Here is a 17,577-nt window from a genome sequence, read left to right on the forward strand (position 1 = left end):
AAATGATAATGATAATGATAATGATAATGATAATGATAATGAAAATGAAAATGATAATGAAAATGAAAATGAAAATGATAATGATAATGATAATGATAATGATAATGATAATGACAATGACAATGACAATGACAATGACAATGACAATGACAATGACCATGACCATGACCATGACCATGACCATGACCATGACCATGACAATGGCAATGACAATGACAATGACAATGACAATGACCATGACCATGACCATGACCATGACCATGACCATGACAATGACCATGACTATGACCATGACCATGACCATGACCATGACCATGACAGCGACAGCGACAGCGACCACGACCACGACCACGACCACGACAACGACAACGACCACGACCACGACCACGACCACGACCACGACCACGACCACGACAACGACAACGACCACGACCACGACCACGACCATTGCAATGTCTATGTCAATGTCAATGTCAATGTCAATGTCAATGACAATGTCAATATAGGGTCAACAATGACAATGACATTAATAATGACTTTATAATGACACTGATAATGTCAATGACAATGACCATGATATTAATAATCATGATAATTATTATTATAATAACCTTAAGCATTATTTGTTATTTAACATAAAAATCCTTAATTTTAGCCCTCATTTGCTTCTGAAGATCGCTGTTCGTACAACTGGCCGTGCAACCATGTTTTTTGTTATTGTCGGACAGGTAAAGCAGGCCTACGAGGAGGCGTTAAAAGAACTGGAGATTTTTAGGTCGGGGGTAAAGGTGTGTGGCAACGGTACTGCGAAGCGACACACGGCTGACCCGTCACCGCCAGAAACGCCGCCGACGCCTCCGCCTCCACCGTCTCCCGCTACTCGTGCAGTGCAAGACGTACGATGTTAGCACAGAAAGTGCTGACGTCACGCATAGGGTCTCCTATAGTTGAAAATGGACTCTAGTCACGTATCGTGCGAAACACAACGCGACAAGTGCGACGATGATGATGGTAGTTATAGAGGGCGTTGGTGGCTTCACCTCCCGACCCACGTGCCTGCGTAGCGTTGGTGGCGATGCACGCGCTACAGTGGTTGACCGCAAACAATAAACGGCCTCGGATGGTACTGTGACAGTCATGAAACGGTCACCGAGAAATGTTCGCCGAAAGGTTGACGCCGCACCATACACCGAAAGGGTCAATAGCAGCAACCGTAAACGCCGTAAGGATCAGCAATCGCAGAAAATCGTTCCCGAACGATAGCGTAGAGGAAAGTCTACGCTGTACTACTACAGTAATAGCAAACTAGCACATCCCGGGAGAATATTACTAGGCCCCAGTCTATCCCGCGCTCTCCTTTTCATATTCTCTTTTTTGCTTACTCTCCCCCTCCCCTCTCTCTCTCTCTGCCTCTCTCTCTTGCTCTACCTTTCTCGCAGTGCATCTGATGCCGAGCCTTGTTAACATGTTCGCGACTTACATGCGGTTAAGTGCCGTCTCACAGGAAGGCCGTAATTCACAAAGCACTATCAACGGCCACTTCCCAGAATTAAATCGGTCGTGTGTTATGGAATATGTATGTAAGCACACAAGCGGCAAGACCGATCATGAAACAAACACAGGCGACGACGGACAAAGGAAGATCAGGAATGACGCAGTGCAACGACACGCGACAGAGTGCGCATGAGCAAGCCGGAGTATGCGTCATGTGTTGATTTGCTTTTCGTGATAGTGTGTGAGGATTCAAACATTGAAACGCTGTTATTCACATTAAGTTCAGTTGGCATCAGAAGCAGAAAATATGCCGTGACTTTAATTGCATGGATTTTGGCCCTCTCTTCTACTACCGCTCCTAGCTCAACCACCTGAGCCTTCTAACTCTAGCCCATGACCCTAGTCCTATTTTTGAACATCCCGAATATTTCTCATCTTTTTCATCCCCTCCCTCTTCCCTCCTCTTAATTTGTAGTTCTTCCTTTCTTCCCTTCCTCTTTTCACACCTCCCCATTTCCTTTTCATTCGCCTTCCTCTTCCCTCCGTTCCTGATCACCCAATTCGACATGCTTTCTCAATATGCGCAATCCTTGTGTACACTTCACACGTGAAAGGCACGTATGACACATGCGTGACAGTAGATTTTCTTATATTTACGTCGTATTTTTCGTGACACGGGAAATGCAAGTTGTTTGTCTCAGATACCTTTTCTTGGAGATGCGCAGCCGCAGGTGCGATCGCGTGACTCAGATCCTTGCACCGATATGTCGTGTCCTGATTGGTCATGGTAATGGCATGAATGATAATGGTAGTTGCTAAAAGTCATTGCTATTAGGCACTTTATCGAGTTTTCTGTTGGTGTAAGGAATTCTAAACACGGGTAATCACATTTAGGACGTTAAGAGTGGAAGTTATTTGTAAGGTGTCGGCAGAAAATAGAATTGACGACGAAGATAATGTGGCATTTAGGATAAAACATGAGAGACCATCTGAAAATGTTTTTAGTAATGTGATTATAAATTGCGACAGTTTGTTTCTTCCTATATTTTCCAAATGACTCGCCTATATCTTCACCATGTGTCCTCTCTCATCGCTCTCGCGTCTTTGCATAATTTTACCTTACCAATCGTCTCGTCTTTTCCCTCCATCACACGCTACTCCTCTATCTACCTTCTATCACATTTGTATGCCTCTGCCTTATCCTTTGCGAATTTTTCCTGTATCTTTCTTCCCATACCTTCTACCCGACCATTTTTTTCAGGACTTCTTTGCCCTCGCTCTCGTTTCTCTTCTCTTCGAAGCCTTCCTCCTTTTCCCTTCCTGCCCTTCTTAGCATACATCACCTAACTACATAATTCTAAAAATAACACTAGGGTTCTATCGCCATTCACGTGTATCCGTTTCGTATTTTACATTAACGATATGAATCGCGCTCGATATCTTCTACTTTTACGGCTTATATCACATTGCATTGCCTTTGCTGCGAAGCCTGATTTACGGATTAAACATAATTTATGAGCGTTCAAATCTCCCTGTAGACACGTGTCAACAAGCCCATGGACGTACATCTATAGCCACTGCTACCAGTGAATGACCAGCGATGTTCTCTATCCTTTGATTTGTATTGTATTGTATTGATTTGGCTTGATTTGTATTCGATGGTGAATTTTTCGTGCTAATACTTGCACGTGATACATAGGCTAACGCGTGTACATGCTGTATATATGTAGGCTACCGCTTGTACATGCTATAATTGCTAACGCATGATGTATAGGCTAACGCGTGTACATACTTGTATATGCTACGCTTGTGCATGCTGTGTATGTTAACGAGTGTACGTGTTGTATAGGCTAACACATGTACATGTTTTGTAGGCTAACACGTGTACATGTTGTATAGGCTAACACGTGTACATGTTGTATAGGCTAACACGTGTACATGTTGTGTAGTCTGACTCTTGGCACACACTGAGGAGCATGGTAGCGCAAAATGCGGTTCATACGAAACATGGTATTGGTTACGGAATGATCATTTGGCAGCTATCCGTCTGAGTATCGCTCATGCGAGAGATCATGAGCCTCGCACGATTAGGCGTATTACCATGAATCTCTGTGTATTGAACGCACTAGGTATATATGTTTACGGTATTACACTAATATCGCGACGGAAAATATTCCGTCAGCTTGCACATGTAACATAACGAAGAGCTTATTTTATTAGGTTTACTTGTGAGATTTTTAGGCCAAAACATGTTATTAGCATGTAGTGATGCAATCATGTATATTGTCTTCGCACCGTGTGAGATAGTAATAAGTAAAATACACGGCAGGTGCCGATACCTAGTCTTGTATACACCATGCACCGATGCACAGCAACCACAAAATGGCGGCATATTTTCAAGTGGCGTGCGAAAGCAAGATGGCGTTTAGTAGTCTAGATACGCGTTTATTCGCATTAAACACCGTATATTCATCGCGCGTGTGTGTGTGTGTGCGTGCGTGCGTGCGTGCGTGTGCGTGCGTGCGTGCACGTGCGCCTGCGTTCGTAGGTGCGTTCGTGCGAGCGTGCGCATGTGTGTAAGAACGTGTGTGTAAGCGCGCGCGTGTGTGTAAGCGCGTGTATGTGTGTAGCGGAATGAAGGTGTGACATGGCCGTGCACTCGGAAGCGTGCCGCGATGCATACAACCTCGTAATCGCACCCTAATTATGACACCTGATAACAACACCCTGTTTACAACATCACCGGAATAGCACCAAATTCACTCAATCACTTACAATTATATATATATATATATATATATATATATATATATATATGATTGTAAGTGGATGAGTGAATTCGGTGCTATTCCGGTGAGTGCGAGAACGAGTTCTTGTTAACATGTTGTAAACAGGATGTTATTATCAGGTGTCATAATTAGGGTGCAATTACGAGGCAATGTGCGAGACAAGAAGTACGCTTATATACATATGTATATATATATATATAATTGCAAGTGGATGAGTAAATTTGGTGCTATGCCGGTGAGTGCGAGAGCGATTTCTTGTTAACATGTTGTAAACAGGATGTTATTATCAGGTGTCATAATTAGGGTGCGATTACGAGGTTGTATGCATCGCGGCACGCTTCCGAGTGCACGGTCATGTCACACCTTGATTCCGCTACACACATACACGCGCGCGCACACACACGCGCTTACACACATGCGCACGCTCGCACGAATGCACCTACGAACGCAGATATTGATTCAAATATACGAGGGATAATCGTGGGAGAGAGAGAGAGAGAGAGAGAGAGAGAGAAAGGCAGAGACAGAGTGAGAGAAAGAGAAAGAGAGCGAGCGAGGCAGAGAGTGAGTGTGAGAGAGAGAGAGAGAGAGAGAGAGAGAGAGAATGAGAGAGAGAGAGAGAGAGAGAGACCGCCACAACCCCGGAAACAGTCAGTGAGCAAAAAGCCCGTGCTTTTTTCCACGGCTCTATTGATTCAAATATACGAGGGATAATCGTGGGATAGAAACACATCCGCAAATACCGGATGCAGTGACATCAACTCTGTTTTTCACCGGGACCCGGGATCAGCACTGGTTAGTCTCTATTTATCATATATATATATTCTTATATATACATATGTATGTATGCATATATAAGAATATAGGAATATATTATGGAGGATATAAAAGTATATATATATATATATATATATAATTATATACGATTTATTATAATAATATTAAATTCATTGTAGTAAAAGAATAGATCCGTGGGAGCTTTGCTAACACTGGGTGAATGCGCGTGGCGCGCCCGAATTTCAATCTAAATAACTCTCAGGAAAATTCTTTAGAAATCCTTTGTCTTGCCGACTCGATGGTACTATACGTCATGCCGATACTGGCATAAATAAGTAAGAAGAGGCACATAAATGCAACCGCTAGTACCGAACCAACGCAAAATGTTTAGGCGCTCTCTCTCTCTCTCTCTCTCTCTCTCTCTCTCTCTCTCTCTCTCTCTCTGTGTGCGTGCGTGCGTGCGTGCGTGCGTGCGTGCGTGCGTGCGTGCGTGTGTGTATAATAATACAGGTAAATACTGTTGAATAAATAATGCATGCTAATGCGCATTGACCTCACGCGTGCACACGACAGACAAATTGTGTAGAATTATTTATAATAGACGTGGCCTCCATAACGTTATACCCACGCGCCTAGCAAATGTGATCTGAATACGTGATGGATGGATAGAAGGTAGAATCGGAAGAGAATGTGGATGATGTTGCGGATAAGGTAAAGGGATCGAGGAGGTAGAGGAGGGCAGAATGTAGAGAGGGAAGAAGTTAAAAAAGGGGGAGGTAGAGGAGGGAAGAAAGTATAGGAGGGGAGAAGTTAAAGAAGGGGGAGGTAGAGGAGGGAAAAAGGTAGAGGGGGGAGAAGGTAGAGGAGGGGAAGGTAGAGGAGGAAGAAGTTAAAGAAGGGGAGGGTTGAGTTAGAGGGGAGCAAGAGAATGTGGCGAAGGCAGGGGAGGGGAGAACGTATATCAGAGGATGAGGTAGAAAGGAAGAAGATCGAGGTAGGGGAGGTAGGAGAGGGGAGAAGGTATATGAGGGGAGGAGGTGAAAAGAGAGAAGATAGAGGAAAGAGAGATAGAGAACAGGAAAAGGTAGCCCGACCAGGCTGCAAGACTAACATAAAACACTGCCTTCCGATGTATGACCGTTTCCTGGAGCTAGAGAGAATAGAGAGAAGGAGAGGAAGTAGATGAAGAGATCAGATAGAGGCGGGAGAGAAGGTAGATCAGATAGAGGAGGGAGAGAAGATAGAGATATGGGCATCGTTGTCAGAAACAAAATTAGTCTTAACATTAGTCTTAACACTAACATTTTCTCCTAGACCGTCGACATCACTTTGTTTCGTATTGTTATGAGGAAATCTGCTACGATTTTTCATTCTCGTAACTTCGCAGCGTTTCTGTCAACGGTCTAAGAGAAAAAGTTAATGTTAAAACTAATGTTAAGACTAATTTTGTTTCTGACAACGGGCCCCAGATAGAGGAGGGAGCGAAGGTAGATAAGAGGACGATTGTTAAAGGCATAATAGGCCCATCGATTATGCAATTTTAACGAATGCTAGAGTAACTGGCACCTTGTGTAGTTAATAAGTACATTACCTTATAGCCAAACGCGTATTAGTTTGTCCAATATCACTGCTGGTTACTAAGAAATGTCTAATTGAAATCCGCAGTCCACGAAATCAGTTGACTGACTTGTTTACAGTTTCGAAACCGCATACTTCGAAACGGGTGTGATACAGATTTATAGTCCACCGGACATTTTCGCACGCATGCAAAAACGCACGCACGCATGCATTTTCGCTCGGCCGTACGCAATGCTAGCGATAGTACAGTACCGTAACTGTATACGTAACAGTAGCTCTGATTGTAATGAACGTGGAATCCACGTACGAATCACGGACGCTCGTGATAATGAAGTAGGCCGTGTTGGGTGGCAACGCTATGGGAGGATCGCGGACTAACCACGGCCACAGACTAAACATGGAAAGCAGACGGCACTACGCGTATTTACGTATATTGGTCAAACGAATACACCTGTGTCTGAAATTGAAGACATGTGGGTACCCGTTCATTAGCACCCACGATTATTTACTTGTGCCTCAATACCCAGAATACACCCAGAGATACATTCTACTAGCTCATTAGTCGTATATAAGCATCCCGGCCAAACAATTCTCTGCTAAACACCCGTAGCAACATGTGACGTTGCCTAACCGAATTCGAGGCTATTTTGCTTGGCAACCAATTTAGCGTTGGCGCCAGATTACCAGATTTACGGATTTCAATTAGACATTTCTTAGTAATTAGCAGTGATATTAGACAAACTAATACGCGTTTGACTATAAGGTAATGTACTTATTAACTACAGAAGGTGCCAGTTACTGTAGCATTCGTCAACTTTGTATAATCAATGGGCCTATTATGCCTTTAAGGACTGAATTGTTCTGTGTTCAGCTATATTGAGCATTGCGTTATCTCACAATTCGTTATCTCACAATACGTTAGCTCCGCACTACACACAAGTATTGACACCGATGCCCCCCTCCCCCCGACTATCTTATGTTCGCTCTATAGTTGCTGATGACAGTGACGACAGTGATGATGATGACAGCAGTAACGACAATGACGATAGTGACGATAGTGACAACAGTAACCACAACGCCGACAGTGGCGACAATAGTGACAGTGGCGACAGTGACAGCAGTGACGATAGTGACAACAGTAACAACAGCGACAACAATGACGACAGTGGCGACAGCGGCGATGCTTACCGGCGCCGGTGACGTTGATGATGGGGCCGATCGACAGCGGGCCGGCCTTGAGAATGCACAGCACCTTCAGCTGCACTGCGAATATGCTGCCATCGTCGTCGTCATCGTCGCCGCCGCCGCCCTCCGTGTTGTAGGTGTCAGTGAGGTGCTGTAGCACTTCTGCGTAGAGCACGACTTGTGTGTAGTGAACGCGATCTCTGAACGTCAGCCTCTCGATGGCGCCACAGGCGCCTGCCGACCGCACGCCGACGACTGCAAGCGTCGCCAACGTCGCCAGCAGCAGCGTCGGCCACGGCGACGTCGTCCGCGTAGCCATGGTCTTCCTTGTCGTCGTCGTCGTCGTCGTCAGGTGTTGTCTTCGTCAGACGTTGCGTCGGCGAGATGATGACGTCAGGTTTTGCGTCGGCTAGACTGTGACGCTTATTATTGCGTCGGCGCAAGGTCCGGGTTAGCGACGCTGGCATACGACGGTGTACACGACGCGTTACGAGTGACGCAGACGCTGACGCTGACGCAATCTCCTGCAGACGATGTCGCGGATTCGCGCGGTAATAGATGTTGCCAGATGCGAGCGAATCGATGACAAGATTATTAATCGATAATCACTCAATCAGCGACGATATGACTATGGTGCTGTTGCTGCTGCTGCTGGTGGTGGCGATGATGATGGTAATGTCTTCTTATTGCCTTGGATGTACGGTGATAGTTGTGTATGCCGCGTCACTCACTCTCACACGCAGACACACATATACATATAGATATATAACTCGCCGAAGACGTGTGTAGAGAGACCTTCCAGAACTCACCAAAAAAGAGAAAGTACCTTCTGTAAAACAACTACAACTCTAGCCACAAAAGAGCATTCGTTGTGACTTATTAAGCGGTGTTAAGTCGTGTTAGTTACGAACTCATCAGCAATGTTCGTTAACGCGTGTGTATATACACCGCTTCGCACACCGTCCGTGTGTATAGGTAGCAGCAGGTTACTCCGTAAATGACGTCACGCGCGAACGCTAGCAGACGCCGGGGCACGCGCTCTCCGACACAGCTTCCTGGTGTATGTGTGTATATGTTCACCCACACACACATACACACACACACAGAGCAGAGATCGGTGTGTGTGTGTGTGGTGTCGCCGCAATCGCCAGCGTCGTCGCCGCCACGCGTCGCCGCGCGAGAAAAAGGGAGCCGCGCAATTTAATCGGATTTTCTAAAGAAAAAGACTTTGCTGTCACCGGCATTCCAGATCCAGATAATGAAGGATACGAACTAATCCGCGCTTTCGGCGTCCGGAAAACAGACACATTATCTGCTGAAGATCTCATGGAGTTTGTGCAAGGTACTTATTCCCTCTTCCACGTGTGTACGTTCGTGCGTTGGTGCGTTCGTGCGCTCTTGCTTGCGCATGAACATGTGCATAGATTCTCTTACTTGCTGTAATTATTGCTTACTTTCTTAATTTCTACCTCTTTTCTATTCACTTTCCTCTCTCCCTCATTGCTGACACGCACACGCACACGCACACGCACACGCACACGCACACGCACACGCACACGCACACGCACACGCACACACAGACACAACACACACACACACAGACAGCGTGTCATCATACGAGGTTAGCAACACACTATCCACACATACTATATTGTGTAGCCGTCATATTAGTGTGTACCCATCACATCGTCCACAACGTACGCCGGTGTCACCCCACTTTACGAATAAATTTAAACAGTTATACACGCACTGGTTATATATGGGGTAACATGAGAACATTGCGTGATGTTTTCCTACTGCAAGTATGCTCCCAGTATTTATACGTATTTATGCATCAATATTATATGAATGTATTTATGCATTGTGTTGCGAGAACCAGCCGCTTTAAACTGACTACGTCACGAATTTTCTATGGTGATATTTGTAAAAATTTTGTTGCCATTTTTTTTTACATTAAAAGTAAGTACTAACGGGACTAAATGTATCGTAAAATTCTTACCTGATAAGATTGTTTCTCAACTAGTTAAAAATCCAAAAAACCTGGACGATTTTATCTGATTATCCTGACATTCATTGCTTGCTATGGGCTATGTATGAGTCACGAGTGTATGTTTACATCGAACAATATAGTAAAATAGGAAGTATAATGCAGAAATTTGTGGAAAAGTGGGAATTTTTTTTTTCGTTTTACTATTTACGGTGACGTAATCACTTTAAACACCTCCTGATCAATTCAGTTGAGTACCAGATAGACACACCCTAATTATATGAGGGGGGGGGGGTAACAGTACGGTGCACCCTAATGACAAAGTGGGTAAGGGTTAGGCACGCCCTGCTACCAGGGGTGGTAGCGGTTACTCTGGTTAGGTTACAACCCAAGCATGACAAGCAAGTTAAGCGTGAAAGCTAAGGGTTGGCTCGGGTAGAAACAGTTCGTCCCAATGGCTCACGTTTCATCGATTTTGCCACACATGCCTGACGCTTTTTCTTCGTTTCGTTCTTCGCTAAAAACTAGTTTGGCTCTTCTTCTTCCCCTGGGATCCATCCATTTATCTAGCAACCATCTGCTCGTTTTTGCCCTATGATTCCCGCGTCTTTTTCCCTTCCAAATGAAACACCAAACCTGACTAATATAATTCGGCCTTTCCGTCCCCTCCCTCGCCATTAACTCACTGGAACCGTTGTCAGAAACATCACAAGTGGTTACAGCATCACCAGTTAAAAAAAAAAACGTTTGCAAACGTGACGACATACTGGACTTATGTTAGCCCATAACCACATGTTATTTCTCTCACAACGGCCCTCCCGTGTATCAACGGAGAGAGGGGGAGGGGCAGAAAGCTAGCATAGATCCCTCAGTTAACTCGTGGGCGGGCGGGGGGGAGACCCACCCCAGTTTTAATTCAGCCCCTAACAGACCGACACACGCACACGCACTAACTACTACACGCACGCGCACGCACGCACACACGCACGCACGCGCGCGCACAGACGAGAACAACAGAAAGAAACTCAATGAACGTACCAGCTGACAAGCCATGACATGCTCTGACTGAGAGTTGGTGCGACGCTCCGTACCAGTTCCAGCCAGGCACGAACCAAGCTGCGCGCGAGGAGAGGGAGCGGGGGAGGCAGAGGCAGAGGGAGAAGGAGAGGGAGAGGGAGAGAGAGCGGGGGAGGCAGCGGGAGAGGGAGCGGGGGAGGCAGAGAGAGAGGGAGAGGGAGAGGGAGATGAGGAGAGTGCAGGACCGAGGAAGGGAGAGGGAGCAAGGAAGGGAGAGGGATCAGGGGAGGAAGAGGGAGAGAGATGGGGAGAGTGAGAGAGAGCAAGGGAGGAAGAGGGAGCGAAAGAGGGAGAGTGAGAGAGAGCAAAGGAGGAAGATGGAGCGAACGAGGGAGAGTGAGAGAGAGCAAGGGAGGGAGAGGGAGAGGGAGGGGGAGAGGGAAAGAGAGGGGAAGAGGGAGAGAGAGGGGGATGCGCGGGGGCTTCACTATGCTGCTCTTCGTGGTCCAACTCGCTGAACGTCTCCGATAGCTCGCTGATGTGACGCAGCTTCACTACTGGCGGCACGATGAGCCTGTGCCCCCCCGCTGCCCCGCCCACAGCCACGCCCTCCCGCACCATCGCACGACCCTCGGTCCAAAGCTCCTCCGTCTCGCGCTTCTCCGACGCGTCTCGTTCCTCCTCCGTTGCCGTCCCTCCTTCCTGCAGTCCAGCTCCCTCCTCCCTCATGCTGCGCTCCCACTGTCTCCTCTGTAAGATCGATCGGTCCGCGACCCCATCCACGTCGTCCGCTGGGATTCTGAGCTCCGGCACCGACCGCGATCGCTCCCTCTCCCCTTCTCCCGCCAACTCTCCTTGCTCCTCGCTGTTGTCCTCGTCGTCGTGTGCAGCGCCCCCTAGGAATGCGACAGAGGTGGGGCGGTGGTCGTCGTGCACAGCGCCCTCGACGAACGCGACGGGGGCTGGGCGGCAGCAATCTTCATGTGCAGCGCCCCCTAGGAAAGCGACGGGGGCGGGGCGGTCATCATCGTCATCGTCGTCGTCGCTGGAGGATACCTCGGCGGTGGATGCGAGGCGATATCGCCGCGGCAACAGAGAATGCGGAAGCAGGCGCTCGTGCGAGCGCGCGGCCGCCATCGCCTCCCGCAGCTGCCGGTGAAGCCTCTCCGCGTCGTGACCGTGCCACGTCTTCCTCCTCTCCTCCTCCTCCTCCTCCTCATCATCCTCCTCCCCCTCCCGCGGGCGCCGCCACGGCAACGGCGGCTCCAGCAGCGACACCGACGCCGCCAGGGGGCCCCGCCGTGGCAACGTCGCCATCGTCGGCGACGTCCCGAGCAGAGCCGCGCCCCCCGCCAGGGGGCCCCACAAGGCGGGCGCGAGGAGCAGCGGGACGGGGGAACCGGCCGCCAGGGGGCTCCAGCAGCATGGCGACGACGGCGGCGTCGGCGCGGGAAGCAGCCACTCTTCGTTCGCCGCCGGAAGACTGCCGAGCGAGCGGTGGTAGCTCGGCGACTGCAGCGCCGCCGGCGCCCCCTGGTGGTGATGGTGGTGTGCGTGTGGCGCCCCCACGTGGTGCCCGAAGATCTGGTCCAGCTTGAGCTCGAGCGTGGAGACCTTGCGTCGGCGTCCGTCCGGCGGCGGTGTCTCAGGCCTCGCGCCGAACGCTCCCTCGTCGAGGCGCTGCCTCGTCGTCGGCGTCTCGCTGCCGCGTCTCAGCATCGTCTCGACTTGCTGCGAGACGTCGGAGTGACTCGCCGACCGCGGCCGCCTCACGGCCCGCCGGTCCTCCCCCGCCGCCGCCACGGGGTCCGGGAGGGGGGAGGCAGGGGGAGGGGGTTGCTGCTGCGGGGGCGGGGCGGGGGGCGGGGAGAGGGTGTGGCTGCGCGGACGCAGGATGTTGTGAAGCTCGTCGTCGAGCGAGTTTCGCTCGCGCGGCGGCGCCACGTGTCGCGCTGCAGGGGTCGGCGGCACCACGTATCGCGCGGCAGGGGGCGCCGGCGATGCGTACGCCGGCCACGGGAACCCGGGCGCCCAGTACGCATTGTAGGTCGGAGCGCCACCTGGTGGAGCGTACCTCGGCAAGGAAAACGTGCTGCCGCCTGGTGGAGCCGCCTGTCCGATCATCGCCATGAGCAGCGGCATCGGGATCTGGCCAAATTGCGGCTGCACGGCGGAATGTTGGCCCATGTTGGTGGGATGTTGTCCCATTGTACCATAATATTGGCCCATATTGGCAGCATGTTGGCTGATGTTGCCAGGGTGTTGGTTGATGTTGCCGGGCTGTTGGTTGATGTTGCTGGGGTGTTGGTTGAAGTTGACGGGGTGTTGGTTGAAGTTGCCGGGGTGTTGGTTGATGTTGCCGGGGTGTTGGTTGATGTTGGCCGGGTGTTGGTTGATGTTGCCGAGGTGTTGGTTGATGTTGCCGGGGTGTTGGTTGAAGTTGCCAGAGTGTTGGTTGATGTTGGCGAGGTGTTGGCCAACGTTGGTCGGCTGCGAGTAGTAATGCGGCCAATTCTGAGCGTAGAAACTCTGCATCAGTGCGGGATTGAAGTGGGCGCCCCCTGGTGGTAATGTGGGTGCCACGCCGGGGGCATGCGCGGCAGAATACTGCGCAGTAGGAGCCACTGTTGTGACTGCGATTGTTGCCGCAGCTGCTGCCGCTGCTGTTGTCGTAGTTACGGCAACTGTTGCCGCTGCATCACTGCTTGCTGACAGGGTCGACAATTGTTCGCTTGTCATGGAATGAATACTTGACGAACTCTTGGTCACTGCGGACAGTTCCTCATTTCCCGATGGCGCTCCTATCACAGACGATGTCTGTCTGGTATCAGACGACGGTTGACCAATCACGGACGACGTCTGTCCAGTCTCCGACAACGGCTGACCAATCACGGACGACGTCTGTCCAGACTCCGATGGCGGCTGACCAATCACGGACGACGTCTGTTCAGTCTCCGACGACGGCTGACCAATCACGGACGACGTCTGTCCAGTCTCCGACAACGGCTGACCAATCACGAACGACGTCTGTCCAGACTCCGACGACAGCCGACCAATCACGAGCGACGGCTGGCCCGACACCGGCGACATCTGTCCTCCGGTCGCCGCCGTCACGACGACCGGGCAGCTAGACGACGGCTCCCTCTGGAGGGTGGGTTTGTACGCGCCGGGCGAGTGCGGAGAGGAGGGGGAGGAGCAGGAGGAGGAGGAGGAGGTGGAGGAAGTGGAGGAGAGGGTGAATGCGACACTTGGTTCGTGCCGCGGCGCGTGCGCCATCGCGGCAGAAACACAGCGAGTGCTGGCGGCAGAGCCGGCGCCCCCTGGCTGTGTTAGAAGAGAAGAAACGGAAACAACGACTAATGTATGTACGCACACGAGTAAAAACGTGAACATAAAAGTAAAGTTCACACGAGATTACGCATTTACGTATTGACGCATGCAACAACCGCGAGTCGACGAAGTATACACACGAACGCCTCTCACCTCTACCTAAGATAGCGAGAGAGAGCAAAAGAGAGAGGTGGGTATGATAAGAGATGTGGTATAAGAAGGATATTGAGAGCGATATCGATGGATAGTCGCGACTAGCAATCTCATCTTCACATCCATTAACATTAGGTTCGTATCATGAAACTCATTTGTTATGATCTACTCCTGGGTTTTCCATTACTAAACACTTTAAATTGACTACGTCACGAATTTTCTATGATGTATTTTGTAAAAATTTTGTTGCCATTTTTTTACATTAAATCAAGAGCTAATAATACCTATTAGGTATTATTAGCTCTTGATTAAATGTAAGTACTAACGGGACTAAACGTATCGTCAAATTCTTACCTGATAAGATTGTTTCTCAACTAGTTAAAAATCTAAAAAACTTGGACGATTTGATATCATGATCCTGATAGCTTGCTATATATGAGTATGAGTGTATTTTTACATCGAACAATACAGTAAAATAGGAAGTATAATGCAGCAATTTAACCATTAAAAAGTTAACAGAATTACTTGCATTTTGTGAAAAAGTGGAAATATTTTTTTAATTTTTACTATTTACGGTGACGTACCCACTTTAATTTAGCTAGCATTTTAGATACTCAAACCTGCTAGATACTCTCAAAATCATCTTGGCTGTTTTGATTTGGCTGCTTGGCTGCAATTAAAAATCGCAGAATGTATTTTCCTAATGAGAACTCACTAGAAAAACGATACGATGTTTCGTATTTCCGGATTGTTTCCTGTTTCCTGTTCGTACTCTTCTCTTAATTATGCAAGTATTTAATGTAACATTAATAATACATTCGAAATATGACTACAAGTCAAATGATCAAATTTGTTACAAACTCGCCTTAAACTTTACTAACGTGATCCCCACTCTAACAAATTGTGGTTTCACTACGATTAGAAATCGACAGATAGAATTCGAATTGCTTTCAAAATCAAAACAAACATGTCAGGAAATGAAGAGAACCACAGATGCGGTTTGGGTGAGTGATTCAATTTCTTTTTTTTTATTATTACATTATAATCATTTCATGGAAGCATAGACATTTCAAGCACAAAAGAAATGACAGTTGTTTTTGTTCTCAATTCCCCGTCAAACGTCCTTCAAACACATAAGAAACACGTTTTCGCGACGCACCCGTTTCGTACAGTGCTGCCACCTACAAAACACGTCGACAAATACCGTGTTTGGATAAGCCATGGGTACATTCGTGTTTAACGCCAGATGGCGCGTGCGTCGACCAGCTTAGAGCAGGAGACACAGAGTTCGAAGATTCTGCACTTCGTTGTTCTTTATGTGTATAGTCAACGCGACATTAGAGCAATAGAGGTGTGTTCGCAGAACACGTACTCACTACACGTTAACCGGAGCCACATTTCCCCACTACTAATGTGTCTCTCCCTCTCTCTCTCTTTTTATCTCTATCTCCGTTTGTTCCTCTCTATCTCTCTCTCTCTCCTTAGATCTCTTTCCCTTCGTCTCTGCACCTCTGCCTTTTCTCGTTGCCAGATAATAAAACGATAAACGATATTGCTCTTTTAATAAGGACTCGATTATAACAAGCTAATTAAACGATTCATAGTTCGATAATGATGATGGAGGGGGTCGGAAAACGGACTCGCCACTCACGGGTGCAGCAGCAGCAGCAGCAGGGGCTGAGCATTTACCGTAGGTACCAGCAGTAGGTGATGCAGCACAGGGCCACGGTTCGAACTGTAACCCACTACCAACATACAGCGATGCGCTACACACACACACACACACACGCGGGCGACACCATCCAGGTTGTTTGGCCGAGCCTGTTTCTCTCGCTGCAACGCGCTTCAACATTTGACGCCCGTTACAACATTCGACATGTTCAAACACTTGACATGTTCCAACATTCAAGCACGAATCACAACGATTTGACATGTTCAACTTCGATGCATTCACATTTGAAATTGTATCAGCATATTTACCATTTCCAACACTTCAAAACTACATCCAACATACACAATTCAAATTTTAAATCTGTTCCAACATAAACACTTCCAACCATTTGTAAATGTTAACATTACTGGACGTTACAGATTCCCTGCCAACGGCAGCAATTACACCACTTACGGTGAAGAACGCGGGTCAGGAGTCGGCTACACCCGGACATCCACGTGTACGGATAAACAAGCTATACACACAACACACTATCACACCCACATTCACGCTCTCTCTCTCTCTCTGTCTCTCACAAAACCACACCAACACATGGGGACTCTCATACACTTCCCGTACTACCACGACATGCCCACACACACCAACATCCACCACAAACGCACTACAACGTACGCACATAAATGCTCACCAACACACACACCATCACGCACGCACAGCACCGCAAGCACGCACCACGCAGTCTTCAAAATGGGAACAGAGCTCACTGTTGTCTTACTCTCCTCTCTCCACTTAACGTTCGATTGCAATAGATTCTAATAATTTACACTTTTTTTTACCTCAATACAAAATAAAATCCTATATAATTGGACTGATCATATTCTAATAATATTGCTTCCCTCGCGGCATGGAAGAACAAGATTCATTTCTTCGGATACATTTACATTATGCGAGAAGTGCTAACTTCTCTCTCTCTGCGTCCGCCCTCGCCCGCCCCGCACCGCACCTACCGGCCCACTCCTGCTCATCCGTTGCAGCGAGGTACTTTCTTTTCATTGTTGCTTCAGACGAGAGGTCACAAAGATCCGAACTCTTCACGTAGCTCGGGAGAGGAGGGGGAGCGGGGAAAGTAGCAGTATTACAAGGGAGAAGCTCGTTATACCACACAGTTCAGAGACTATACGAAGACTCGGGCATCTATCGGCACACAGGAAACAAATACACGTTTCGAAAAGCACGGGATATAGCGAGAAAGCGATATTTTTTCCAGACTCGGGTCATGAACAACAGGACATTTTTTCGTTCCAGGGCGGCTTGAACCGGGAAGCGCTGACGGTGCCAGACGAGGATTGATCCACAAGCCAGATACACTATGTTCATACAACAGTGCCTTGTGGAAAAGCAAGGAAAACATACACACCCACAGTCACAAGGGGAAGCATCTTCTCTTGTTTCTCTCTCTTTCTCCTTATTATGTTCGCTCTCTCTCTCTTCTCTCTCTCTTTCTCTCTCTCTCTCTCGTCTCTTCGTCGTCTTCTCTCTCTCTTCTCTCTCTCTCTATTTTCTGTTGTGCTCCGTCTTTCTTTCTTCTTTGTTCT

The 17,577-nt window shown here is 48.3% G+C and overlaps 1 protein-coding gene across 1 annotated transcript in view; it reads left to right on the forward strand.

The window, feature by feature from the left end:
- The window catches only part of LOC106809192, a 5,106-nt gene extending 1,099 nt beyond the window's left edge, over positions 1-4,007 (forward strand). The window contains exon 2 of the mRNA XM_014812187.1: positions 729-4,007. Coding sequence (XP_014667673.1) covers positions 729-908 — 180 coding nt within the window. The 3' untranslated portion in view covers positions 909-4,007. The remainder of the gene's footprint in view (positions 1-728) is intronic.
- Positions 4,008-17,577: the final 13,570 nt, after the last annotated feature.

The sequence above is a fragment of the Priapulus caudatus genome, unplaced genomic scaffold (genome assembly GCF_000485595.1).
Source record: "Priapulus caudatus unplaced genomic scaffold, Priapulus_caudatus-5.0.1 Scaffold335, whole genome shotgun sequence".
Lineage (NCBI taxonomy): Eukaryota > Metazoa > Priapulida > Priapulimorpha > Priapulimorphida > Priapulidae > Priapulus > Priapulus caudatus.